Raw genomic sequence first — 27,298 nt, forward strand, 5'->3', positions numbered from 1 at the left:
TGAATCAGGTGTGAACGAATGTTTAATCGTCTCTTTTACGCTACTAATTTAAAATCAGCCATCGCATAGCGATGATACGAATGAACACAGCTATAGAAATTAATTAAACGACTCCCCACAACCAAACTAAAATCCCGAATGTCACGTACGATTTTTTTTTCCGAAAAAATAAAACTCGAGTTAATTGCAGACTCCAGTAAAATCGTACGGAGATTCAAATTATCAACTTAAACTAATGCAGACAATAAAAATAAATGACAAGTGAAGCTGGTTGCGCAGTGGCTCATTAAATCTTGAGACTTCTCGCTGATAAGTTGAATTCCTCAATTGGCAAATTCGACCTGCTTTCCCAGGCATCTCTTCTCTCATTATTTTCGTCCGTAAGTTGGGAACACATTGGTAGTCGACTTGCCCTCTCACATCGTCTGGATACTGACCAGTAGACAAAGTCTTTTGGACATTTGTACAGGTATCCGTCGAGAGAATTCCTGGAATTTCTCTTACACTTGTAGAATGCATTGCTACAGCCCTCCTGGTATGGATAATGGCCTTCGTCGGGACAGAGGGTACTTCTCGTTACTCGTACCTAAAAACATGAACAAAAGTGTTTGTCAACAACACGGGGACTTCAAATAGAATGTTGAGTTCGATTTATGGAGATTTAAGCATCAATGATTTATCCTTTTTTGAGATTGATTTTTTCTTTTTCACATGAATGTAGACCTGTAGAGTTCAGATGATAAAATCACCATAATAAAGTATACACTTAGGATCAAATGCGTCGCACGTGAAAGCTGTGATAGTCGACTACAAAAATTGAAAACATTTCACTGATGAAAAATTATTCAAAGTATATGCATGCTACTGTGAGTATGTAATACCAATCCCCAGATGAAGTATTGCAAAAAGCAGTCCGGAATAACTAGTTCTCAGGGTGTGCAGTGAACGACGATATTTTTCCTCATTTTTACCGCCTACCTAAGCTGACCAGATGAAAAATGAATACAATAATTTAAGTGTTCATGAACTCACTGGTGAGATGAGACTATCGTCCAATTGTCTGTAAAATCTAGAAGAACTTGCGGTAGTCATACATTTCTGAATGGTTTCAGCTTCGACAAGGCATTGCACTCTTTCATCATCGAAGATAGTGCCCTCCGGGCAGACCATCACTAATATCTTGATTTCCATATTCTCTTGAGTTGTACACTGGTAGAACATGTTACAGAACTTGGGATGCCTCCTGAACCCAGTAGGACAGACTAGAACAATCTGCTGGTCAGTTAGATTACCAATGGCACAGGGTTCGGCCATTGACCCCGGAGGGACAGCTGGAGTGCTGTCAGTGGTCGCTGGTACCTCGGTTCCTCCAGTTTCCTCAGTAGCTCCTGTTCCCTCAGTAGTCGCTGTCTGGTCAGTGCTCTCAGTCGTCGTTTCTTCCCCTCCAGAGGGGGTCGTTTCACCCTCTCCACTACTCACAGTTGTTGATTCCGCTCCAGTCGATCCATCAGTGGTACCTTCAGTGCTTTCAGGACTGGTCGATTGATCTCCGGACGTTGTTGATGATTCTGTGACCCCCGATTCAGTTGTTCCTGGACTCGAATCAGTTGGGGGAGCACCACCTCCTGAAGATCCACCGGCTTCACAAGACTCCACTTGTGCCTCATAATTACAAGTCAGGAGGTTCTGATCCCAGGCAGTTCCTGGACCACAATCGAACTCATATTTTATAAATCCGTTATTAACTTTTACACATCGAATGAACTTGTGACAGTCTGAGGGATTGGGGAAGAATCCTTCGTCGGTGCATTTAAATTTACTTGAAGACGGTTGAGAACTTGATGTCGCACCACCAGGAGACGAGGAAGAAGACCCTGAGGTTGGGGTAGTGGTATCAGTAGGCTCGTCCGTAGACGAATCCGTTGCTCCTGACGAAGTTGTCGCTTCAGAACTCATGTCCGGCGTGCTCTCTGTCGCGTCCAGTGGTGTAGTTCCTTCAGTTTCAGAGGAGGTTGTTGTGGACTCCGAAGATTCTGTAGTCGCCGCTGACGTCGGAGTCTCGTCGGTCTCAGAAGACGAGGGTGTTGTCGCTTCTGAAGTCTCAGTGGTTGCTACCGGTGTGATAGTTTCCTCTGTTTCTGCAGACGATGGACTGGTACTTTCGGAAGAATCAGTTGTTGTTGCTGGGGTAGGAGGCTCTTCAGTCCCGGCAGATGAGGGTGAGCTTCCTTCTGACGATCCTGCTGGTCTCGTGGACGGTGGGATTTCACTCGTCGATTTATCGGGGCCCTCACTACTTGGTTTACTCCCGCCCGATCCCTCACAGCTTTCGACTTGGTCCTCATAATTACATGTTTGGAGATTCTGATCCCAAGCGGTACCGGGGCCGCAGTTGAACTTGAATTTAGTGAATGATTTGGAAGAATGATCGAAGGAAACGCACTGGTAGAACTTGTGGCAGTCACTGGGATCTGCGAAGAATCCCTCAGCCTCGCACGATCCTGAAGATGGTTTTACAGGGGGCGAGACCGTGGACCCGTCACCGGGTTTCGTAGTCGTAGATGAACCGTCTGGAGATGACGGAGTTGCTGGGGATGGCGAGGTAGTTGAGGAGGACGTACTGGTCTGGGATGGAGTAGCTTCCGAAGGCGATGGACTTTCCGAAACTGTAGCCTCGGATGTAGGTCCTTCAGAAGTGGCTTTCTCAGTCGTACCCTCCGCAGATGTTTCTGTACTGGGATTTGAACTTGACTGACTAGCAACAGTCGTGCCACTTGGCTCTTCTGTTGTACCCACTGAGGAAGTCACGTCAACAGCCATGGAGGTGGTCTGCTGATTACTATCAGGTTCAGAAGTCACCTCGTTCGATGAACTCGACGGTGTACTATCGGAACCAGTGCCGCCGGGCCTATCACTTCCGCCACTTGAGCCACAGCCAGATACTGCGTAGTCGTGATTGCAAGTCAAGAGGGCTTGATCCCAAGCGGTGCCCTCGCCACAAGTGAATTCGTATTTTTGATATGAGCCCTCCCCCTTCACACATCTGTAGAACTTTCTGCAGTCACTGGAATCAGGCATGAATCCCTCCTGTTTACACGATCCCGAAGCGTCCGGTTTTGGTTTGCCTGTTCCGGATGCTCCCGTCACTTCTTCAGGATTTTGCGAGGGCGGAGGGGAGAGCCCACCAGGAGGTCTTGAAGAACCCTCGTCAGGCGATTCTGTTGTACCCGGCGATTCCGAAGGTTCAGAAGTCGAGGGACGTTCAGGGGGAGTGGTGGGAGGTTGGGATGATCCGGGAGAACTATCTCCTGGTTGACTAGGTTTTTCATCCGGGCGAGACGATGGGTATCCAGCTGATGGAGGAGTAGGATAGAGTCCACTTGGTTCCTCGGGACTCTGGGCACCAGAGTCAGCCGGCTGAGTTGATCCCGATGCATCAGGTGGATTCTGCGGATACCCCGAAACCGTTCCCTCAGGCACAGTGGGCCCTTCAGTCCCCTGTGGATAGGCCCCCGGTTCAGAAGTCACCTCGTTCAATGAACTCGACGGTATAGTCTCGGATTCAGGGCCACCCGGTCTATGACTTCCGCCACCCGAGCCGCATCCCGGTACTGCATAGTCGTGATTGCAAGTCGACAGAGCTTGATCCCAAGCGGTGCCCTCTCCACAAGTGAATTCGTATTTCTGATATGAACCCTCGGCCTTAACACACCTGTAGAACTTCCTACAGTCACTGGGATCGGGGAAGAATCCCTCTTCTTTGCAAGATCCTGAAGCGTCTGGTTTCGGTTGACCTGTTCCTATCGTTCCAGTCTCTTCTCCAGGAGTTGGAGCGGGTGGAGGGTACAGTCCCCCTGGGGGCCTCGAGGGACCCTTTTCAGGGGATTCCGTTGGACCCGACGAATCGGGAGATTCAGAAGTAGAAGGATTGTTTGGCTGAGTGGCAGGAACTCCTGGATATGAAGGAGGATATGGCGATCCTGGAGAGTTGTCTCCTGGTTGACTAGGTTTCTCATCTGGTCGCGGAGGAGGAGGATAGAGTGTGGTAGGTCCCTGGGGCCTTTGCGGTGGATAAGAAGAGGCAGTCGTATGAGGATGTTGCGGATATCCCTGATTAGGATAGTGTGGATAATCCGAGACCTCTCCTCCAGGCTCCGTCGACCCGTCATTCCCCTGTGGATAGCCGCCCTGTGGACGCGGCACTTCATTAGACTCCGGCTCTTCCGTATATCCATGCTCACCCGACGACCCGGGATATCCACTCTGCTCATTAGAGCCCTCACTTCCACCTCCCACGTTAGAAACTCCGTTAGACATTTCACCGCAATTATTATTAGACACCGCCCACGCGTGATTACACGCCTCTATCGATGGATCCCACACTGTACCCTCGCCACACGTAAATTCGTATTTATGGTAACCACCAGATCCATTACTAACACATCTAATGAATTTACGACAATTTTTTTCATCTGGTTTAAAGCCCTCCTGTTGACACAAAGTTCCTCCTTTATTCTCGCCGTCAGCACTTCCTGGATAATTAGTGGACGTTGGCCATGGATTCATGGTGCTTGTTGATTCAAACGCTCCGCTTGTCGTCGATTGTAATCCACTTGATGGAGTACCTGGTAATGGTGATCCATAGCTCGGATAATCTGGATACGCCGCAGGTGGCCCTGTTTCTCCATTCAACGAGGGATTGTCACTCACGGAGGCGAGATCATTTGCCAATTCGCTGCACTCACTTCTTTCACTCTCACGGGGATGAACACATATGTCGCCCTTAGCGTGGGAGAAGACAGTGCCAGGTCCACATTCGAATTTAAATTTAGTCAGGGGGCTTCCGTTACCCCAATTGACACATCTGTAGTAAATACTGCAACTTCTTGGATCGGGTTGGTAATCCTCCTCGATACACTCAAACCCACTATCGTCATTGTCCTGGGCTGATGCTCTGTTACCTGAGAACAAAGATGATAATCCATGGTGAGGATTTGTAAATCAATTTGTACTTCTGAACGGAAGTATCGTAATTCTGTGAGATGTGCTCTTCAATCGTGAATTCATGAATTTAATTGGATGAATTTTATATGAATAATTTTCAAAAAATCAACTCTATCAATCATTAGCATTTTTTGTCTACAGTTGCCATTAAAAAAAAACAAAATAACACGAAGAGTGCCACCATAGACTTTTTTGCTCTGGTTATTTCGCGCGAATCTACTTGTACCGCATAATCGATTTCATGCTATATTAAAAGGGGGTATTAAATCCTGATTAATGGAGCAATTTCCCTCAAAGACATCATTAAGACATGAACTTAATTGGAGTGGAAACAAGTTATCTACAATCTAATCCCACCCTGATAGAATATCGTAAACAAATGTGTACCAGAAATAAACCGTGGCAGATAAGAAATTACGAGAAATTATGATACCAGGAGGCGTTACACGAAGTGCAAGTCTCGGGGGTGAAGAGGGGGGAAGAGGAATTGCATAGGGTTTCCCCTTCTTCTATCGAAGGTTACCATGGATGTGTCCTCGTGGAACCAGTTTGACGACAACAACATCCGTACTAAGATTCCACTTGCACTTCTAGTTGCTTTGTTTAAAAATAGTTGGATGTACTCTTGATATTCGTCTTTCGAGCATCATTGAAGATCACACCCATGTCTTACAGGCATGCGACTGAGATATGTATCTACGTTACCAGCCCAGGGGCTATGGAAGATCCCCCAGGGGTAATGGTACGACAGTTAAAGGATAAGCGAGTACCTTTTATAGTTTAGTACGGACCACACTGGAGGCCCAATCATTATCAATCATTTAATTCGTCAATTGAATCATTTAAATAAGATTATCCACAGAATTATTATTTCAAAATATTTATCTGTTGTAAACAAACGATTAAAATTGTCTAATTTGTCGAGATGATTTTTTTACGGCTGCAATTTTACGATAGAAAAAATGGTGCGGAAGAAGAACTTGAAAATCTTTAACAGCAACGACTCACCCTGGGTTATCGCACCTATCAGCAACAGTATCCTCGGTCCACTCCAGGTAATCCTGAAAAAATCGAAAGATGTCGAAGAATTTTTATTAGGTATGAAATATATGATAATAGACAACTATTATTTTCCACACGAATTGACCTTGCATCAACACTTCCTTAATCTTAAATTCCTGCATAATTCTGTGTATTTGATCGGATCATGGCTGACAAAAAAAAAACGGTAATTCCATTCGTCCCAGTTGGCTATGATCCAGATGTTTGAATGGAGCGAGAAAAAAAATCGGAGAGAAAAAAAAAATAAGCGAGGGAATTCATGATATCGCGAGTCACGATCGATTCATTCGATGAAGTCGCTTCACAACTTATTGTAGAACGGAGTGCATTGGCTCTCAGGGTAGTCTACGTCATTGAGGAAAGCCCCCCAACAGCGCTACAAGGATATTCGAGCGAGTAGATGTGGAGATAAAGAGAGATATAAAAGAGAGATGAAAGTTGCATTATCTCTTCTATGTTATGACACTGAATTGCATTCCCCCTTGAATCAACCGTTCTCCGTGACCATAGATGACATAATACTGGGATTATATAAGGTAAATACTGGTAAGTCAGTGACACTGGCCTCTCTAGCATTCATTGCAATGTCACCCACACGTGGTTTGGGAATAAAAATCCTGCGATTTTTATTTTTTTCCTCATTGAATTAAATCTGCGGAGGAGGACGAGGGGAATGGTCTAATCCTTGGAGATTGGTCGGCTGTACAGTTACATGTCCTGGTGCGCGATTCTATTTCGAATGCTGTAAAGACAAGTTCATTATTTTATCAATGCCAGGAGATCTGGATTCTATTCAGCTGGAAAGCCTTTGCCTGAACTCACCAAGCTCATAATAGGGAATGTTCTCATGGAATTTTCAAGCATTAGCACAATTTTTTTCTAGTGCGAAGGAGGAAGTTAAAATTTATATTTGTTTGCTAATTGACAGGGCCCTATATTATTTAGGTACAAAGCTAGAAAGGTATGAACTCATTTAAAAGAAGAGAAAAAAATTACGGTGAACTTCACTTTGCTAAACTGATGGCTATGTGAACTCCCAAATGAAGATACGTCAATTAAAATATTAATTACTGCTTCATACGGACGCAAATTGCCTTGACTTTCCGAACTGCACAACTGTATTGGTCTAATTGATGAATAAATTGATTGATTGTCAGTCATATAGGGCATCTGATGTGCGTGAGCTGCCGTTGGCGTGATCAATCGAATAACATTAAGTAACAACAGATTTTTGGCTTTGATGAATATTTCATGAATAACGGAATGCACCGGAGTACACGCGGTGCATCCGCGAATTATTCAGATATTCAAATTATTGAATAAATACTCTCCCGAATTTCGCGACGAATATGGGTGATTCGGAATGTGCAATTGGCAAGCAAACTGAAGACAGATAGCCGCTGGCAGTGAACTTGACCCTCGCTATGGGATCCAATCGTGAAATCCAATCTCACCGAGTAATCAGTACACATCAACGTCTTAAAAAAATGATGATTCATATTTGATGGGAATGGGATGGGATTTTTGCGATGGCAATAGCCCAGTGCTATTCAATAATTAATAAGAGTCCACTGAACCTTCAATATTGGTCATCGCTCCGATATCTAAAAAAATCCATCAGCATAATCTTATAGCCGCGCAACGTCCGGCGCCAAAAATGGTCCATTAATGTGTTTCGGGTTGTGATCTCGAGGAGGGGCGGACCGGAAGCCGAATCCCATTGTTATTGTCTTCTGATTCAGCCCCTGAGCAGGAATTTTTCCAATTCTCAAGTAACTACTTGAGTCTGGTCCTTTGGCCATCATTTTAAATATTCATATTATTTATTATTTATTGGCTTTCTCTCATCCCTCGCGGGTGTAAAATAATTTGCATTGGATGACTGCTTAAATAGCGAGATATTATTAAGATGCGTTTTGAGTTGGTAAACCAGTCGAGCCCTTTCTCTCTCTTGTTCCATGATTCAAACCATTCCGTTTCCATTATTCCCACTGTCATTCGAATCACGCGCTCGCGCGTGAAGGCGTAATTGCTCCGAAACGCATAATTTTCCGAATCATTTGCTGAACTATTCTGTGCTCAACAAAAATTGAGTTATCACTCAATACTTTTTTTAACAGTTAATTCCGTTTATGTCATCGTACAAACTTCCAACTTTTTTTTTAAACGAATTAGGGAAAAAATCTTAATGAGAAAAAGTCGTCATGATGCGGTCTAGTCAGACATCTCTCTCCCAAATTTTCCCATTGGATTTTCTATCCATTGAGAGTACTTCCACTATCCACACTCGAGTCCATAATCCAATACTATCTTTGACTTCTCCCACGAAAGCCTAATGAACGAACAATTTTCAATTCACTCATTTTCTCCATGAATCAGCGCTTGAAAATGGCAAGCCAGGGACGATTGAACGGATAAATGATAAATTACGCAGGTGTAAAAAACCAGAAGAAAAAAAAAACAATGAAATTACAAGTGAGAAAAATCTTTCTCTCCCGTCCTTTAAATTGTCAACAATCATCCAGGTATAATGGGCTCGTGGAGATACACGAGGGAATGTCAATGGAATTCAATGGATAAACATTAAGTATTTGCCTGACTAGTAGGCGCATTGCAAGATTGGCATCAGTAGGAGACACCCGCGATCACGTAGTTACGCACAGTAACTCTTCGGTTTTAGTTGTTGTGGGGTTTTAAGAACCCAGAAGGGAGCATCATCAAATCAAAAGCAGCAATTTACGGGTATATATAGTCCTTTGTGTAATAGCAAAGGGAGAGAACCTACGATGAGATGTAGTTGAACTCAACAGGCTGAAGTACATAAACCTAACGCTGGCCAAGTCTCTTGGGATGCTGTACGTACTGTGCAGCCTTGACGCGGTTATTCTGCAAGGTCGCGTTACTGCGGTACTCCCTTACTCTCTCGGCCCGACGTGATGCGCCATTTGGTCTCGTTACTCCTTTTTCTTGTCTCGACGATAACGATAATAACGATACCTCGGGTACTACACTCTGGCAACAGCCTTCGTGTATCATTCTACGAAGATTTTCTTTTGCTTGTTAGGTATTCTGCAATTAAAGGGATATAGAGGCGAAGGAAATTACTTGTACGTGCCTTTCCACCATGTTCTGTCACCTTTTTTCCACGGGATTTCTACGGGCAGATATAAAAGTTTTTTGAGTGAAAAAAAAAATATGAAAAAATTCGTAAGCAGCACAACCTTGGCGTGACGAAGGGAATAAAAACATTAGTTGTTCGGCTCCGGAGAGTCAAGTCGACAATACTTGGTGAGACGAGTCTGTGGCGATGGATGAATGGAGTGGTATTAAGACGAATGTTTCGCAGCGATTTGATGGAACTGATTTGTGTCTTAGAGATTCCATTCAGAGGCAATGCCGAGGAGCTGGATAACTCAGTTAAATGGACACCGTACGGTTGGTATTGTGGAAAATGAGGGCTTTTTTGTGACTGCGAAGGAGAGATCTCCCTGAAGGTTGACCCTGAGGGAGAGTAATGGACCTATCGAGCTACCACGATGTAGGGTGGAACGCTTAGAAAATGTGAAAGAAAATTCGATAACGAAATGACGAAGTAATAAGCGATAACAAAATTTTTGAAGTAACCCTGTTGCAGAGGTAATCAGTTAGTACAGAAATAATTCTGTAAACATTTGATGTTCCCTTCATTTGCAAGATATTAATTGAACACTGGGAAATAGCCGGAGTCCATTCCAGACGTTTTATCGCTTGACAATTCAAATGCGGTTTGATTATCTGTAAACTAACCGTTTGTTTCAAATTGCAAACTCATATTCGGCAGGATAATTTTTTACCGCCTGATAATGAAATATACTATTCCTTCACCGCGTTTATTAATTGCTTTTGATGGACGCGAATGGTTGGCAAAACGACGATGTACGGAGAGTGTGATTAAAATACTCGCCGGGCATGAATCGAACAATTTTTGTTGTCAGTAATACTACGCATAACAAATGGCGAGCCGCCTTCTTCGTTTACTAGTAATCGAGAAGATTTATTTACAAAATAAAAGAATTACCCCTGGGGTATGATGGCGTCTTCACCTTCAGAAAGGTTTTAATCAGTAGAACGAAAAATCTTTCGATTCAAGACAACAAAGTTGAGAATAATTAGATTAATAAATAATCTTATACAGTAAAAATTCTGAATGTCAGGATTTATATCGAATTGTACTATCGTTTTAGTCATTACGATACGGCCCTTCAAAGCTTCCCTTGAAGGCGATTTCTTTTGATTGCATTAGCAAAACCATCCACTCCTCGATTTTCTTGTCATGCTGAGTTTTTGTTCATTATTGTTTATAATACTAACGCGGAGGGATCGTAACACCGAAGTCAATAGATTCTAATTTTAAGGGCCTGAGTAGAATCGTTAAAATCCACTAAAGTACCGAACAAAAACATTAATTCTGACGTGTTTGCAAAGTCATATATTTTGATTTAATGTTTATTGTATGTAAGTGCATAGAGATGAGGTATCCAGTGGGCAAAAGGGTTGGATGTACAAGCACACCAACATTCCGGTGGCACTGGAGCCTTCACCATTTATGGGTGGCCGTTGCGCCACGGTGCAATGTCGAGGATATGTCCAGTGGGTACCACGAGAGAGTTCAATGTCAATTTACAATCGATGCTATCGGTCGATTCTCTTTAACTTTTTACTCCTTTCCAAAGCCCCACCCCCATGCATTATTCAATGCAATTGTTTACCATTGCCCGGAATGTATTCTACGATATTGTACAACGAGTCGAGTGAATTGAATTTCTTAATTGTTGAGCCATTGATGAGATTGTGGATCACTATCTCATGATGTCACTTTTCAATAAAATAATCTAGGAGTGACATCAATCGCTGGTTACATACATTAAACATAATTCCAAGATCTACTGGACGTCACGTGTGTCATTGCCACTCAAAATTGGTTTGCTGAAAACGTGCAAATAATTTTGAAATAATGCGCTGATCAATATAAGGATTATGGCCTCGATGATGTCTGAAGGACAATAACAAATAGGCATTCGGTGTTAGGGGGAGTGGAAAATTGATGTTGGGGGGCAAGGGTGTTTCGTAATATCAGCATTCCTCATTGTAACTTCCTTTTTCAACGATCTAAATCCTGGCGGTGCATCTTTGTCACAACTTTTTTGCTATTTCAAATTGTAGTGAGTGGTGTCGTTAGGAATCGATACGGAAGCGGAAAGTTATCAATCTCGGATAATCATACGCTTGGAAAATTTATAATTGTTACGAAGAAATATCGCTGTGATGCTATTGTGCTGTGATCATCGGTTTAAGAGCGATGAGTAAGTTCGGTGATTAATGATTATTCACTAATGAGTCTTGGATTTGTTATTTAACTGAATGAATGTGGACTCACCCTTTAATGAACATCATTTTCAGCGGTGATGGTCCTCGCACTTGACACCATGGACACCCTCAGCCCCCTCGGCCCTCGACAATCCGCCTCGATGTTGAAATTGTCGCAATTTCAGTCGCTTTATCAATGAAATAAAAGTGCAAATATTCAAGTGAATGACTATTGAAATAGCGAGTCAATCATTGTGAGTGAAAAATCAACTGAACGGATGGAACATACAAGACTAGTTCTCGGTGGAGCAGTTCTTCTTGTGCCGCGGAAAGTGATCTCTCTACCGCAATTTTTGTAACGCAAATGTATTTTCTGTAAATCGTCCGATCGTGGCGCGTCTCAAGAGGGAGTAAGTCCCGGGGACTCGGATGGCTTCTACTTATAAAGACTTGCTTCCCTGAACGTGTATGTGATCGTTTCCATGTGTATTCTTGAGACCGCGAGAAAGAATCGCACGTCCAGGTGGGAGGGGGGACAACCGTGTCGCAAATCATTATATCAAAATCCAAGAATCTACCCTTCCATTCCGAGTGGAGGATTTAACGGAGTGGTGTAATGTTACATTGACATTCGGCTGATGAAAAATAAATCTGGGAGATGATAATCATGTTATTGACGAAATATTTCAGCGGAGGCCGGCGGAGCGATAAAACAATTTTTTTTTATCTGAACACATTTTCTAACAAATTGGCCGGATCCCTGTCTAGTTTTTCTACACGCGCACCTCAAAATGTCCGAGACGGGAGAGTTATTTCAAGAGTTCAAATGTAAAAAGAAAAGTATTAAAAAATGGAAGAAAAAACGAAGCGTTGATAAGAGTGAAAATTACCAAGTAAAATGTAATTGTGCGTTAGACTGGAAGCGTTATGAGCATGGTTCTAGGTCATTATGAATTTTGAAGAACGTTAAGGGAAATTTGAGTTCTCCATTTACGGAAGAATTACAACTCTTTGTATCGTAATTTTGATTATGACTCAGGTCTATCTTTCCATCGCAATCCACTTCCACCGAGTAATTACGAATTTCGCTGAAATAATTTTCACTACGCATGGTCTTGTATAATTCTTTCAATAGCAATCGGTTTGATGAACTAAGAATACCGCGATATTTTATGTTGTTAAGTAAAAAAAAGGCCACACTCCTTATAAAAAATAAATAAATTTCTGTTAGGTATAATATGTGGGTAATATTATATCATTCATGAAATTCAATGTTTTTTGTCGGCTCGTTATCGCATCCCGATAAAATTCAATTGATGAATTCGTTTCTGAGTTGTAAAAGATTTTAGAAAAATCTAAATCGAATCGTGTCTGTAATGGAGAACCTTGTAATCCTATGACTTGTGAGAATCTTAGTGAATTCCTAGTTGTACGAGCTAATGGAGCGCCTTTGTAAGGCTGTCATCCCGACTCTGGATTGTACCGGACCATATATGTCGAAGCACTGAAATAAATTGATTGATAAAACCTACTGACAATATTTTAAGAATTTTTCAACTCCACAATGACAATTGAATGATACTAAGTGATGATAAGTGTAATCAAATTGCATTAACTACTTGACACATTGACGGTCCGAATGTCAACGAAATTTTGTTCCGCAAAGCAAAAACGAATGTCGAAATTTCGCATTCGTTTTGTAGACATTGTGCAGGCGATCAAGTGTCCAAATCCCATCCACAAATTTTACAACAAAAGATACCTGAAATCCAGACATTTGTTTTTCCTGTGCGTCCTCGTATTGTCAGTGTATTCGTGTGTATGAAACATTTCTATAAATTGTCCCATAAAAAAATCTTATAAAACGATGAAACAAGCGGATAATTGCATTTTTTATTACTCAGTATTACTATTGTTGCGAACAAATCAGCCATTTGATTCTGATTGGATTGTCGCTCATTGGAATTTGATTTCTACTCTTTTTTTTCCTCCTCCCGTGGTGCGATATTATTATTATAAATTATTGCTCCCTTAACATTGCCATACGTTTCTTTTATGGAAAATTCACGTTTTGAGAATTTTCTGAAGCTTTTCCCAATCTCATATGCATCTCATCTATTCTAATGCTGTGAATATTTAACACTCCACCGGCCGCGTAAAAGTTACAAACACCGGTAGTCGCGCAGTACGTACAGGGCCGCGTGGCAAATCACAGGGGAATTTATTCGATCGATTAGGACAAATTGTTTAACGAATGAATTACCCCACAGTTATTTAAAAAAAAAAGCCATGAGTCCTGTAATTTAGAAGCTAAATATGTTTTTCTGCATATGATTCTGACAAAAGTTGTCAAGAATTCCTACTGCGATAAATATTGCTCATTTTTTCATCTAATTTCAATTTTTTCTCAATTTTCTGCGATAGTTTACGGTCCCGTAATAGGGAACGACCAACGGAATTGCAAAATAAAAATAATCTCAGTGTTAATGCATAAAAAAATTAATTAGCAATGTAAATTTCATAAATATATAGTTAATTAATAGGATATATATCTATAAAATACGATAGACAAGAATATATATTTTTAACGTTTTGGTTGTGAGCGTGTGAAGGAGCCCATGTGAAACGGAATTTTCGCGATGACACATTGTGCACTAAATAACCGCTTTGTCAACGTGTTTATTGTTGTTTTTTGTTTTTTGTTTATCAGGAAAAATCCAGAATGCTTCTATTAATTACACTCGCGTCGATAGAATGCAATTCTATTCGATTTTTATTGTAAACAACATTTCTACATTTTATTAAATTTCAGCCATTCCCATCTCACTTTTTCTTCGATAACCAATTCCGGAATTCCTTAAAGGACTACAACAACGCCACCGGAATGGTGTTCTATTCGATGTTCTACTGAGGAAAAAAAGTGATTGTAGCATCAACATGGTACCAGAAGGAAAAACATATTAGTGTGTAAAAAATGGATCGACAACTAAATGCTCTCGATCCTCATGAGTCCGTCGTTTTATTACACAAGTCGAAGATTGAAAAAAAAACAAACTACTGTTAATATTCATTCATAACTACCGCAAAAAAATAATTATAATAAACTACAATTATTTTTCCCCACATATTGGTTAATTAATATTGCGGATATTGAACGCATAACGACACAGAGAAAGACGAAGAGCTTCTGGAATTCGTCTAATTTTAAAAGCATTGGAATTTTAGCCCCTAATAAACAGTCCCCTTTCATTTACCCTCTTTTATACATGAAAATCCCTAGTACAGCATAAAAATTAATTGGATATTTCCAACAAGTTGAGTTATCACCTCCGGACATTGCGCTTCCGTACAATCACCCTAATCCACCGGATCACTCATCAGTGCCATCATCCTCCGCGTTAGTTTGAAAATCCTAATAACTTGCCGATGAACAGGGGTTTTGAAAAACTTGCTAATGGGATTTAAATTATAGGAAAGTTCTCCAACAGCGGACCTTTGTGGTGGAACAATCCATCTCTGATGTCGCACTGGTTAATCCCCACATTAACTTCAACACAAAAAATGGATAGTAATTAAAAATAAATTTTCTAACCCGGACAGTTTTCCGGGGTCACTTGTCCAATTGGGGAAATATTCCTGACTTGAGGTGTTTTTAATTACGTAACAATTCGCTCTGTAATTATTTTTCGGACGGACTGTTTAACATGTTCGAAAATTTGCTAAATAAATTGAAAAGACTTCCCCCCTGTGCCTGAATAAATCAAAGGAAAGCCCGGTATTTTTTATATTATTGAAAAAACATTGTTTTATCTTCAGAACAATGGGATGTCTGATTTAACGCAGCTCCTTGTTCTCCCACACTAAAAATAAAATCCCCAATAAAAAAAAACATATTCACCCTCTCGCGAAGTGCGACTATTATGGCAACTGGCTACTCACATATCCATGTACCGGTATTTCCCGATGACAAGAAAAAAATAATCACCGAGGACGTTAGTCGAAGGGTCTCCTCTCGATCAGAGGGTATAATAAATTAACGATCATGTGGGTTGGAGGAAGTAGCGGAAAAATCATGGGGAAATAAAAATTTTTAACAAAAATCTCTAGCAATTCAAATGTCCCTCACCAAGATTTATCGCGTGATACTTGAAGATTCGTATTCATAGAATGATATTTAACTTCTCGGAAGGAGAGGGCCATTGACTTCCACTAGCTCACAGGTACCCCGGGAATTCCATCAACCCGTTCGATCCCTTATCATTTCTCATATCAAATATCTATTGAACTTCACAATCGTCATTGCACATGGCTCACCGAGAGTACTCGTCAACTCACTAAAATCCCAATGAGAATATATTCCCTACACCGCGGTACCGCGACTGCAAATAACTTTGTTTTTCCTCAAAATCACAAATTCAGTCGAGATTCAACACGACAATGTGATTGAATAAATGGCAATAATTGATTTACAGGGAGGAACTACAGTCAATTTCAATTAAATTTCAACATTGAATTCACTCGTGTGCACAGACACCCGGTGATTATCTCGGACTTGTAGTTTACTAAATCATCCCGACATTTTGAAGACATGTATTTATCCTGTATCCCGCACGTCACCCGGGACAAGACATTTTCATTATAAGAAAAATCAAGATCCTTAACTACCGAACTGTTTAGCGTAACTCACAAGTGGGGGAAAAGAGTTGGCGGTGCAATTCAAGCGGTGCCACCCCTAAATCCTATCTTCAAATTACAATTTTTATTCTCAAATGAAAAATACCATTAACACCTCACCAGAGACATTCGCATGTGTTTCTCTTGAAGGTACGAATTAAACTCGGATTTAATTGTTTAGTGAATCAGTTTGCGAGTGAGTAACTCATGAAAATCAATAAATAACTGTAACACGCATAGATTGCCCTTTGTTTGTATTTGGCGGGTGTTAACCTACTCATTTCCGCCACCCCCTAACTTCCGCTAAAGCCGTCAGAGGGCCCCTTGCTTCGTAAATTTTTCCCTGCGTGCTTTAAGTTACGCAGAAAGACTTATTTAATATATAAGTCACGCAAATCACTTAAAAGGGAAGCAGCAGTCAACAGACGTAATTGCGAATGAATTACTACGTATTTTAGTGTTTTGGAAACAAGGAACATTCACTCGATTGTCCTGAGAGAACAACGTGGTGACAATTGCTGGCCAAAATACACAACAGTGGGTGCAGTGGTTTTTGTTTGAACAACGAATTCTCAGAGTGATATTGGAGTATTGAAGTTCCTTCTATTGTTTTTTTTATTGATAGAAAGATTTTTATGGTTCGGGAGCTTTTGAATAAATTTTATTGGATTTAATTGTGTTGAGAGATCGACCAGGTTGGACAAGCACATTAAAATGGCATACGAACAGGGCCAGATTTTACTCATCGAGCTGCCTGAGGTAGTTCTCAAGACTATTTTATCAAATCTTTCATACGACGAGATGGCTCGCAATCGGATCGTGAGTATTTCCACCATTTAGGGTTATTTTGTTCTGTCTTTTTATTGATGAATACAAATACAACTACAAATGCGTATGTCCTGCACAGGTTTGTAAACATTTTGATCGTACATGCCAGCAACTGCTCAATCGTGGATTCAGTCTCATGGAGAAGTATCACGGACAATGCCTGAGAACTGTGAAGAGTCAGCTGCCCAGGAGAGAGTCAGAGCGCAGGAATCATCCCCTGGCTAGACACTGTGATGTCCTCACTGCCATAGAAACACGCATATCGATGCTGTCCATGACTTTTATGAAATATGTTAATTTACATCTGTGCTGTTTTATCCCTGGAAAGGTGAGTAAATACTTTCGTGTAGACTTTCAATTGGAATACTAGAGAAGTTGGACAATATCCAAGTACTGGATGAAGAGGCTCTGATTGGATAGGATCTGACAATTATTGACACAATAGAAGAAAGGTCCTCTAATGGCATGATTATTAATTTGGTTTCCCCACTAGGTCATTGATGAAATTCTCCGAGTACTTCGATTAATAAAAGACACGAAATATCCACCACGAGCCCACGAGATTCTCCAGGAACTCAGGGACATCAGCAGCATGGCAATGGAGCACTTCGACGAAAAAATCCTCCCTGCTCTGAAACAGAGTGTCTGCACGTCAATGGTCAGTGGTGTAAGGTCTTATGAACTGCCCAGGGGCAGTCTCATGATATCTCATCACAATACGTCGCCCACATCGAGCCTCTATGGCCATCACTCAGTGACCCGTGACAATTGGGATCGCACAATTAAGAAGCTATTCCTGAGGACAAGGAAAAACAAACAATCGTGTTTAAGTGTTTTAGGTAGAATAGGCAAAATAAGACTGAGGATGAAGAGGCAGGCCTGTCAGATACGTTTGCAGAGTAAAAAATTGCAAGAGCAGTCTAAAAAAATTCACGACCAGGAGCAACAGATAGCGGAAATGAGGCGCCATTTCGAGGAGTGGGAACAGACAATTGGGGATTTGACTGCTGAACTAAGTCGCTCCAGGGAGGAACCACTGAAGGGAGAGAGCATTGAAGGCTGTAAACGCAAACGTATTGATATGATGAAACGTGGTGGTGATAATAAGGATCTTGAGGCGAAGAAACGCAAACTCATTGTCGAGCGTAAACCGTCGATGGATGCTCAAGATGCCAAATTCAAAGAATATATTAAGTCACAACTTCTTGACAAGTAAAAATCATGGAGCCGATGATTTTTTTTGTTATTATTTAATTGCATCCTATCTCGATCATAATCATCTAATCGTGTAAAAATATACATTAGGTTAATGACATTTAAATAAATCGTTGTAAATTAATATGATGTATATTGGAAATTAAGTTCTTGGCGTCCGTAACAGTGGAACAGATTTTTTAGTGCCGAGGAACGTATTATAAACGAATAAATATTTGTATCCTAATATTATTAACTTATCATTTTGTTTCATTTGTAGAGGAATGCGGCATCAATCTAGCATGCTAACTTATTTCGTTGATGTATGATTTGGTTTGAATCTGCCATTGAGTCGAATATTCTTGAGGTCTTCATGAAGCTTTTTGAGCTCATCATCTGTCCACCTCGTCTGTTTGATGCATAGCTCATCAGGCTTACGAGATGGTACCTTTTTTTCTTTCAGGGGATTGTTCCATAAATATGTGGAGAGTAGATTGGACTTCTGCTCATCTGTGATAGGGGAAATATAGTCATTCACTTGGTGCCATAGCGATTGAAATTTCAGATCAAATTGGACTAGAGTGGATTACCTTCAGGGGATCCATTCATCGTTATCTCTTCGGAATCTTCTCCGGATTTCAATAGCTCGTCCTCGAATCCATATCTCACGTAGGATTCTACTTTCGTTGCGGAAAAATATTCTTGAGGATCCGAACGACTTGTGGACATTTTTTCGCGATACTTTCCCGTGAGTTTTCGCATGTTTCGGTGGAATTCATTTTTTATATCTTCGATTCTCTTCTCACGGACTTCTCTCAGATATTTTCCACAATTATCGAAACGCTCAGCGAGTCGTAATTCTCGGGCCTGATTCACCGATTCCAGGAGGTCCTTCGTAGCAGCTAGCTTCCAATCTGCAATTCTTTGCAGTTCCTTTAATAAAACGAATTCATATGATTTCCCATTCACAAATAATGGCCTGGCAAAAATAAATTCTTACTTTATCCCTAAAAGCCCACTCCTCTTGATCAATCATGCTGATAATAAACTCTTGAGTTTTCTGATTCATACAATCTACGGGTGACAATAACGTCTGCCAAGCTCGTTTCCTCCTCATTCTTTTAATCTTCTCAACTTCATATTTTCCAACGGGTAGGCCATCGTTCCATCGTAGATCAGTGAAAGTCAGGATCTCAGGATTCACACCTGATGAAAATAAACATCTTCAGAAACCCTCAATATTCTATCATAATTAAATGGAACCAAAAATTTCATCCTAATGATCTCGTAATAATCATCTGGAACTCTCAGTGTACCTGGAGGTATGCGCAAAGGCGGTTCCCACGGATCAGTCTGTGCCTCGCTCTCCCTATAATCCGTTTGAGTTCCTTTAGTTTTACTCTTTGGTTTCTTCTTAATGGGCTTATCATCAGGCTCTGTCTTACTGAAGCTACTAGCGATTTTATCAAAATTATGCAATTGCATTTTTTTGTACATAAGTTAAACTGAAATTCTCTGTCGTCTTCAGGAATGTGGCAAGCATTCAACAACTCGTGGAATGTAACTATTATTGATCAAACTGATACTCTCCGTAAGAATGTAAAGAAAGAGACTTCATATATACACCAATTATATATTTATTAATCACCCATTATTACAAGCACATAAAATAATAATCACAGAATTTTATATACATTCCAATGGAACCATCAGTACGTCATTATATCAGTTAAGTTAATACGATTTAATATATTCGTATAAATAGAACTCACACTACATCAGTTATGGGTAGTATCATAAAATATTGAAGTGCTTTGAACGTTCATTCTGAGGTGCAAGATACTTATGATTATGTTTACGTTTCACCAGCATCTGGAGTACAGATCCACACATTTATGGGCATTAACATGTCAATTTATTTATCTCGAGGGATGACATGATGTTGTTTCACGTATGAAAGACCTGGGAGCTACTGACAATTAGTAGAAAAAAATTAAATTTAACAATTGTTCTGCCAATTGATAATTTAATCTCTCCAGTGATCACCCTGCCATCAAATGAGAATGATAAATGACAAATGAACGACTAAAATGGATTAGTTATAAATCGATTGATAAACGTAATGAAGATTGGTTCAATTGGCAAATGAACCATCTCAATTTATTCATAAAAATACTAACCAGAATAGGGCAGCTACAGCTTATCGATCCCTCCAATTGGAACGAATTGAATCATAATGAGGTCTTCAATCCTTAATGAATAAAAAATTGATGAACAGTTTAACTAAAGTATCCATTCCCAGAAACACCCAAGTGTTCTGGCCAGCTCTGATGCATGGAAATATTTTTGCAGGATTGTCCCTCCAACATATCATCAGGGCACATGCATTGTAGCTTCATCCTATAAATCGTCATCTGCCCCAGGGCGAGTCTTGAGTTCTCTCTGTCCAAACCTTCTCTGTATAATTTGTAGTTGACCCCTCGCTCAGCCAGACAGCCAGCAATGATATTCTCCCTCTCGTCCAGCTCCACCTTCTCCATGATCTTCTCTTCCCTCAATCTTATGCACTCAAGATCCTGTTGAAGTAAAACGAGGGAGACTTCAGAGGGAGGAAGCCAGTAAGTCGAGAAGATCAGATCAACTGAAGTCGTCTTATCGTCTTTCGCGAACGAAGGCAACAAAATTCCGGTTGGTGGCTGCCTCTGCACATTCTTCTCTCCATTCTCCTCCGCCGATTTACTTCGCTTTGGCCGTCTGTTCGAACGCCTCCGTTCAATTCTTCTATTTATGTCCATTAAATGAATCTTCGGTTTAATCGGAATTAACCATCTCTTCGATCTCTGTCCCAAGTAACTGAACTCTTTATTTTCATCGCTAGATCTCATCTCATCTGCGGGAGAATCTGGATCCATGGCAACATTCCAAAAGTTGGAATTCCACTCCTGATTGGCGAAATTGGTTAACTCTTTCTTATACCCTGGAAGTTCGTTGAACAGAAGGGAATTTTCAGAATCCTTTCCCTCATCTGGCTTTAGCACGTACTCACTCTGATCGTCTTGTCCCTGATTCCCTTGGTTCTTGAAAATGTCAGTTTTCACTTCCCCAATTTTTACTCTCGGAGATCTCTGAGATAGTAAAGGGGCTTCGTCTTGTCCTGGGATATTCTTATCTCTGGAGAAAAGATATTTCTCGGTTTCCTTCCTGGGATCAATGGAGTTATTCAATTCCACTGCTTTCCAATCGTCGGAGAAGTAAATGCTCTGGCCAGGTGGACCTACGTGCTGACTCATCGCTGATAGTCTCATACTCAAACTCGTATTAAATCTTAATTTACACAGATCAGCTCTGCTTTGAGACAGAAGTGTTTGTCCATTCAAAAATCTGTACTTCTCGTTTATGTTCTCGTTAACATTCTGGTCCATACAGTTGGCCGACCAGTGTAGGAACCAGTCGTTTCCAAGGCCATCGACTGAAATTGATAAACCTGACATCTGACCGTTGGCGTTGTCCTTGATGGGAGTCTCCAAGAAAGGCTGACCCGTTTTTCCACTTAGAATCGTCGTTAGGGAATAATAGTAGACGGGAAATCCGGGGCCTATCTGGTGCTTCACCATTATGTCAGGAATATTGTCATCGTCGTAATAACCAGGTATTGGGATACTTATCACTTCAGACTGGTCGACTGTGTAGTTCCAAATAGGTTGAAAGTTCAGACCGTTGTAGGCTGTTATGGTTGAGTCTAGAGCTACTGTGATGATGTCTTCAGTTCCATCGAGGGTTAAGTCCACTAGGATTGGAGGAAGGAGGACTCCTTTGCCTTGACCCTGCTGTAATTGTCTTTTTCGTTTCTGCAAAATAAATTTGAACCCTCAAATTTCGACTATGAAAATAATCTATCCAGGGCTTAGTCAATCAATAAAATAATATTCAATAGTAGAAACATATTTCCTAAATCATTTCATTTACCAAATTTCCATGCAACAAATCATGTTGTGTGATGATATAAACCCCTCCCGATTGATCTGGTGTGCATGAAGACAAGATATAAATAATCTCGCCATCTGGATGGACCAGGACCTGGGGAGCAATGAACAATTGTTCCCTCTTCGAGAAATCGATACTCTTTATGACCGTTCCATTTTTGCCAGAGAGCAGAATCACTCTGCTTGATCGTAATCTACCAGCTTGTGTTGTGTGCGACACAATGACATCGCTGATTCCATCTGCATTGACATCAGTCATACTTCTCGCATCGTAGACATTGAGAATAATTTTCTCGTCTGCGATGGAGTACTGCTGAGCTGGCAACTGCCAGAGAGTCTTTCCATTGTTACCATCGATTGCCTGGAGGATTCCTCCTCGTCCTGTGATAATGCAGTCTTTCATTTCATCCTTTGTGAAGTCAGAGGTGCAGTCAATGGACAAAATTGCGTGATTTGCCCAGTGAGTCCAGAGAGTTTCTCCGGATTTTCCATCCAGAGCCATGACTCCACCTAGGCATGGAATTTGACCCTCAAAGTATAGGTTACAAAGGAATTCTGGGGCATCTAATGCATCCAGCCCTGAAAATATTTCAAAAGCGTATTCATTTCTCCAAAAAATTGGCAAAAAGTCAAATGGCAAAGATCAGAAATTCCGATCAAAGCAAACTAAAATTGAAGAGACAGAATGACCTGCGGTATTTCATGTCAAATAAGCCAATGACTGAGTCAAAGCGATACTTAAAAAAAATAATAATCACCTTGATGAGCGACAGAACGGAAATAAATGTAAACAAACTTCTTTCAACATCTGCAACCAATAAAAACGAAAATAATAAATCATATAGTCATAAAAAATAATGAATAACTTTAATAATGAAGTTTCTCGAGATGCACCTGTGCTGAACCCCAGAATTATGTCTTCAATGCCATCGCCATTTACATCCAGGCTCCTCAGTGGGGCCTCTGATGTTAATTTTGGCATCGTCCTCATCCAAACAACACTAGTGGCCAGGGATGTGCACGGGAGAGGTTCATTCTCTCTGCTGACTTTAGTTATGGTGACCTCCAGGGTTACTCCTCCAGAGAAAAGATTCTTCAGCATGCCGAATGGTACCGGAAAGATATTGATGGTCAGGACACAGAGCAACATCAGTCCGAGTAGAACCACCAGTGCCATCAGTCCGTAGCACAGCGGGATGAGCAAGGTTTTGAATGTTAAAGGGGGAGTCTGGAGATGGCCCAATTTTTGCTTCCTTCGCGGGGCCATCAGGGGCCTTTTCACTCCACTTTCGTCATTGATCTTGAGAATTCCATCTCTTTTCCCATCCCTGATGAAAACCTCGTCATCGATATCTGTCAGTTCTTCGTCGTCATAACTGTCTCGCACAGACAGACGTGGAGCACTTGGATATCCATTCGCCATGACAATCTACATGTAGTTGACTACGGTTAATTCTACTTAAGGACTATATTTCGGAAAAATATTCGAAATTTTATAAGCTAAGCCTTATAGAGCAGCGTCGCAGGCTCAGACAATGGACGTCAGAATCAACTGTTCCAGAGCCCAAAAACGAGTATTTACCTTAGTTCAATTAGCCATTAATCGTTGAAAATCAAGCTCATCCAGTGTGAGTAGTTTTCCTTTTCTGTCAATGATAGAAACAATGTTGATCCGGCAAATGAAGCAACAAGAATGTCGCACGCCCAAGAAACAATGGATGTCGAATTTTCAGGTTAGAACTTTCGCAAATCTAATGTCAATTCGAAGGTAGATAGCCGACAAGTGATTGTTGTTTGCAAAACGAATTAATTCTATCGTTTGTACCGCGCCTTTACACGTTTGTACTGAGCTTGAACTTTTTCGTTAGTATCTCATTTATTTTTATAAAAATAGTTGAGAATACAACAGGAGGTTGGCTGACAGATACAAAATAATATTTTTCAATAGTTTGACCAGAGATTATAGGGAAAAGTGTTGACGCTTATGAAGCGGCTTCAACCGCCGAATTTCGTAGCGGTGGTGCATGAACTACGATAGTGAATGTAGTTGTCGGTAAAACATTACCACGGGAGAACGTGGCTAACTGGGCTGGGGAGCTTTTTGCTCCAGGAGTTCCAGTACAGTTACTGAGTAAACATGAGAGTTCCGCCTGTAGTACAGATAGGTCACTACTTACAATACCTCGGAGTTACCGACGATGAAGCCGCCACGATTTTCAAAAAGGAGAATAAACTATACAACGATTTAATATTCACATTATCACAATCAGATCACACAATTACAATTACATAATTTACCACTTGCTTAAGTCACCATTCAAATGACATATGCTGTCTTACACTTCAATGTCTGGCTCTGCAAGTGGCAGCAAAAGACTGGCACTGGCAATTGGCTTAGTTTTTCCTTTCCTACATAGCAGTATCTGAACCTTTTCAGCTACCGCGGACGTAGGTGTAGCTTTTACCACAACAGGAATTGGAATACCACTAGGTAGCAACGGTAATTCAACAACTCTCGGTTTTATAATAGTCTCTGGTCCCCTAAAGACAAGGAAAAGTGACGGTTCCGAAGGTTCTTCAGACAAATTTGTCACGATAGTGCGCAAGACATAAGTTGGACCCAAACCCAGAACACTGGCTTCAATGGTAATGGGATTGGCGCTGGGTTCCTTCCCCAAATTCAATTCCTGTTGAGCTTTCCTTGCCACCGTCAGTCTCAACCGCAGAAATCCTTGCTGGAATGTATTATGTATTTTCTTCGCCTCGGCTCTTTCTCTGATTGTCTGCTCGACGAATAAACGAGTTTTCTTCGGTATTACAAATGTACCTTGTCCCCGTTCGGTGATAGAATTAGATGTACCAGGTCTAGCCGAAAAATTTGCTGTTCTCTTTAATATTTTGACGGCCAAACCACCAGGTATTGTTACCATAGCCATTGCACGTTCTTCCTGTCCCATGCGACCATACTAAAACAAGGCAAACACGCAGCACAATTTTTAAATACAATTTTTGGGATTATTATTTTTTTGTAATTTTCACCTTCATTGCTGACACTGATTCCATCATGTTGATCGTATCCACATGATGTTGTCCATCATAAATGAGAACACCAGAGCGCGGTACACTGACGGCTAGTAAAGAAAGTCCCGTCTGCGGAACTGGAAGACTCGTAAGATCCAGTACAAAGCTCGGCAGATGAATTCTCCACAATTTAACTCCACTCCCGGAGAATCCGCACAATGTACCATCCATCAAAGCCACTGCAGCACCATCGCAAGTCAGAGTGGAGATGGCAACAGCAGGGGCTGGTAACTTCTCCCACAGATTTATTGTATCCCATCCTTTTCGCACCACTCCTATTCTTCTATCTCTGGAAACCACAAATATCCGACCATCGCCGGACCAGAGGCCAGTGCTGCTCACCGCAACTGGTGCCCAGCCAAGGTGGTGCTTGTCCACCAGCGAAAATGACCTGGGATGCAATATCAGCATTTCTCCAGACTCAGTACCCACTATTATGCAACTACTGGCGGGGTCATTCCACGAATCCTTTCGGATCAAACCGATGGTGGAAACAGCATTCATGCGGATGAGGGGGAGACGACGGTATTGCTCGGCAAATTCGACTCGGAGATTCTCGTCCATTGACAGAAATTTTATGGTTCTAGGCGAGATAAATGCAGCTCCTAATTCCTTGAAGAGGAGTTCGAGGTCATCACGGAGGGAGAGTACATTTAAATCCAAATCCAAACCAGCTCTATGCCATATCTAGTAGAGCGAAACAGTACTGTATGTTGAATTCAGTTACCAGGCAAAAATATTGAGACTTATGAGCATCCATTCAATTATTTAAAGAAACACTTAATTAGGGAACGTCCATAGATATTGCCCCTTCCAACTGAATTTTACCCTCATCGCGGATCCCGAAATATAATTTTTACATTATTTACCTCTCTTTCCTTCGGATGGGCATCTAAATAGGGCAGGCAATATTTGAAGTGCGGTCTCATATTTTTATAAATATATACACTGGACCCAGCACCGACAGCAACCGCTGCTGATCTCGTCTCTCCGTTTTCGGAATAAAATCCAACCACTCCACAGGGTGGCTCTATCATGTTATGTTCAGTGACTTGATCGGCTCCCTTGTATACTCTAATCTGAAAAAAAATTATCCAAGAATGCAGAAGGGACAAACATAATGAAGTAGTGAAAATGGAGAAGGCCCATACTTTTGCAGAATCCGTGGTTTCTGATCCCAGATCAGTGACTATTAATCTAGCTTCGTTATCACCAGACACATCCAGCATGTCGAGACCACCAGGAAGAACATGCATGTTTGTACTCGGCTCCCAGACGGCGTCCAGCCATCGGCTGGTGCTCAGCCGAGAGCCCACAGGTCGTTCCATCCTGATTGAATACAAAACGGAAAATTTTATTCCACTCGTCTTCGAAGAATCACACATAACGATTGATAGTGTACAGGTATTACCTTATTGTCGGTTTTGTTTTGGTGACTTCACGGATTCATCGTCATCGACTTATTTGTTTATCACAGTATTAATTAGGATTATGATAAGAGTCTCATCGAATTTTCCCTCCGATTCGTTCTATCATTTTCATGTTTCACCGAGTGACATTGATAATAACCCCGTGTCCACTCCATATCGAATGTACACATGTAAATGTTGTGATTGTTGTAACTATGGTGATTCGGTTGCAACGCGCTCTGCGGTGAAAATTATATTTTTATAAATCATTACCAGAAATTATTCGGGATTGGAAAAATTGAAATTTTTAATTTTTCTGTGAATCTTCCTCTAAAAATAAACTTTCTATTTTTCAATAAAAAAATATTTTCTAACGGTTCAGTATGGAGATTCAATTGCAGATTTGATAATCTTAAATAATAAAGTCCCTCGGTTTTTCCGATGACTATGTATTATGATTTTCTACAGCCCAATAAATTCAGTCAAATTCTCTCTTCAAATATTTCTTTATTATTAACTTCCGACCTGCCCCTCCAACAATTCCAGGAACATTCCGTTCTGGAAAACTTCGATTTTACTCATTTATTGGTGCCGTAATTTCATAATTTGAACTTTAAACTGAAAACCCCCGATAATCCCTCATTTGTCAGGGTCTTTCGGGCAATGCATAGGTCATTCATTCACCCGGTCTCAACATCATACCTGTATCGTTGACCT

At 41.1% G+C, this 27,298-nt stretch overlaps 5 protein-coding genes across 7 annotated transcripts; 1 reads left to right on the forward strand and 4 right to left on the reverse strand.

Annotated features, from left to right (window-relative positions):
• Window positions 1–13: 13 nt before the first annotated feature.
• On the reverse strand, window positions 14–16,010 carry LOC135164555 (uncharacterized). Of its 2 annotated transcripts, none has more exons than XM_064125018.1 (5): window positions 15,539–16,010; window positions 11,483–11,600; window positions 6,013–6,065; window positions 1,033–4,961; window positions 14–586 (listed from the first exon to the last, which is right to left on the reverse strand). In XM_064125018.1, exons 2-5 carry the CDS (start codon window positions 11,497–11,499, stop codon window positions 287–289), a joined length of 4,299 nt encoding a protein of 1,432 aa, XP_063981088.1. In that variant the 5' UTR covers window positions 11,500–11,600; window positions 15,539–16,010; the 3' UTR covers window positions 14–286. The 2 variants fall into 2 exon arrangements, with proteins under 2 accessions (XP_063981088.1, XP_063981086.1); XM_064125016.1 differs by lacking the exon at window positions 15,539–16,010 and adding an exon at window positions 11,702–11,831.
• Window positions 16,011–16,401: 391 nt separating this feature from the next.
• On the forward strand, window positions 16,402–18,355 carry LOC135164849 (F-box only protein 28). The gene is made up of 3 exons (XM_064125560.1): window positions 16,402–16,905; window positions 16,994–17,242; window positions 17,408–18,355. Exons 1-3 carry the CDS (start codon window positions 16,801–16,803, stop codon window positions 18,128–18,130), a joined length of 1,077 nt encoding a protein of 358 aa, XP_063981630.1. The 5' UTR covers window positions 16,402–16,800; the 3' UTR covers window positions 18,131–18,355.
• Window positions 18,351–20,397, reverse strand: LOC135164850 (uncharacterized). Its single transcript, XM_064125561.1, has 5 exons — window positions 20,289–20,397; window positions 19,425–19,477; window positions 19,109–19,314; window positions 18,699–19,041; window positions 18,351–18,618 (listed from the first exon to the last, which is right to left on the reverse strand). Exons 3-5 carry the CDS (start codon window positions 19,223–19,225, stop codon window positions 18,419–18,421), a joined length of 660 nt encoding a protein of 219 aa, XP_063981631.1. The 5' UTR covers window positions 19,226–19,314; window positions 19,425–19,477; window positions 20,289–20,397; the 3' UTR covers window positions 18,351–18,418.
• On the reverse strand, window positions 20,378–24,182 carry LOC135164846 (uncharacterized). Of its 2 annotated transcripts, none has more exons than XM_064125556.1 (4): window positions 23,674–24,182; window positions 22,986–23,520; window positions 22,075–22,601; window positions 20,378–21,956 (listed from the first exon to the last, which is right to left on the reverse strand). In XM_064125556.1, the coding sequence occupies exons 2-4, from the start codon at window positions 23,512–23,514 to the stop codon at window positions 20,388–20,390; spliced, it is 2,625 nt and encodes an 874-aa protein (XP_063981626.1). In that variant the 5' UTR covers window positions 23,515–23,520; window positions 23,674–24,182; the 3' UTR covers window positions 20,378–20,387. The 2 variants fall into 2 exon arrangements, with proteins under 2 accessions (XP_063981626.1, XP_063981625.1); XM_064125555.1 differs by having other exon boundaries at window positions 22,075–22,670.
• Window positions 24,183–24,320: 138 nt separating this feature from the next.
• On the reverse strand, window positions 24,321–27,020 carry LOC135164847 (Bardet-Biedl syndrome 1 protein homolog). The gene is made up of 5 exons (XM_064125557.1): window positions 26,584–27,020; window positions 26,324–26,501; window positions 26,042–26,251; window positions 25,131–25,859; window positions 24,321–25,057 (listed from the first exon to the last, which is right to left on the reverse strand). Exons 2-5 carry the CDS (start codon window positions 26,498–26,500, stop codon window positions 24,428–24,430), a joined length of 1,746 nt encoding a protein of 581 aa, XP_063981627.1. The 5' UTR covers window position 26,501; window positions 26,584–27,020; the 3' UTR covers window positions 24,321–24,427.
• Between the last annotated feature and the right edge of the window lie 278 nt (window positions 27,021–27,298).

The sequence above is a fragment of the Diachasmimorpha longicaudata genome, chromosome 7, assembly GCF_034640455.1.
Source record: "Diachasmimorpha longicaudata isolate KC_UGA_2023 chromosome 7, iyDiaLong2, whole genome shotgun sequence".
NCBI lineage: Eukaryota > Metazoa > Arthropoda > Insecta > Hymenoptera > Braconidae > Diachasmimorpha > Diachasmimorpha longicaudata.

Coding starts and splice junctions, on each gene's coding strand:
- LOC135164555 (XM_064125018.1), bottom strand. Junction 4,962..6,012: donor GATAGGTGCGATAACCCAGG/GTGAGTCGTTGC, acceptor CTTTGTTCTCAG/GTAACAGAGCATCAGCCCAG. Junction 587..1,032: donor ACGATAGTCTCATCTCACCA/GTGAGTTCATGA, acceptor TCATGTTTTTAG/GTACGAGTAACGAGAAGTAC.
- LOC135164849 (XM_064125560.1), top strand. CDS start 16,801: ATGGCATACGAACAGGGCCAGATTTTACTCATCGAGCTGCCTGAGGTA. Junction 16,906..16,993: donor AGATGGCTCGCAATCGGATC/GTGAGTATTTCC, acceptor TGTCCTGCACAG/GTTTGTAAACATTTTGATCG. Junction 17,243..17,407: donor GCTGTTTTATCCCTGGAAAG/GTGAGTAAATAC, acceptor TTTCCCCACTAG/GTCATTGATGAAATTCTCCG.
- LOC135164850 (XM_064125561.1), bottom strand. CDS start 19,225: ATGAGGAGGAAACGAGCTTGGCAGACGTTATTGTCACCCGTAGATTGT. Junction 19,042..19,108: donor AGTGGGCTTTTAGGGATAAA/GTAAGAATTTAT, acceptor GTTTTATTAAAG/GAACTGCAAAGAATTGCAGA. Junction 18,619..18,698: donor GATGAATGGATCCCCTGAAG/GTAATCCACTCT, acceptor CCCCTATCACAG/ATGAGCAGAAGTCCAATCTA.
- LOC135164846 (XM_064125555.1), bottom strand. CDS start 23,514: ATGGCGAATGGATATCCAAGTGCTCCACGTCTGTCTGTGCGAGACAGT. Junction 22,671..22,985: donor AATTCTGGGGTTCAGCACAG/GTGCATCTCGAG, acceptor AAATATTTTCAG/GGCTGGATGCATTAGATGCC. Junction 21,957..22,074: donor ATTTGTTGCATGGAAATTTG/GTAAATGAAATG, acceptor TTTATTTTGCAG/AAACGAAAAAGACAATTACA.
- LOC135164847 (XM_064125557.1), bottom strand. CDS start 26,500: ATGGAACGACCTGTGGGCTCTCGGCTGAGCACCAGCCGATGGCTGGAC. Junction 25,860..26,041: donor CCCATCCGAAGGAAAGAGAG/GTAAATAATGTA, acceptor TCGCTCTACTAG/ATATGGCATAGAGCTGGTTT. Junction 25,058..25,130: donor AATCAGTGTCAGCAATGAAG/GTGAAAATTACA, acceptor GCCTTGTTTTAG/TATGGTCGCATGGGACAGGA.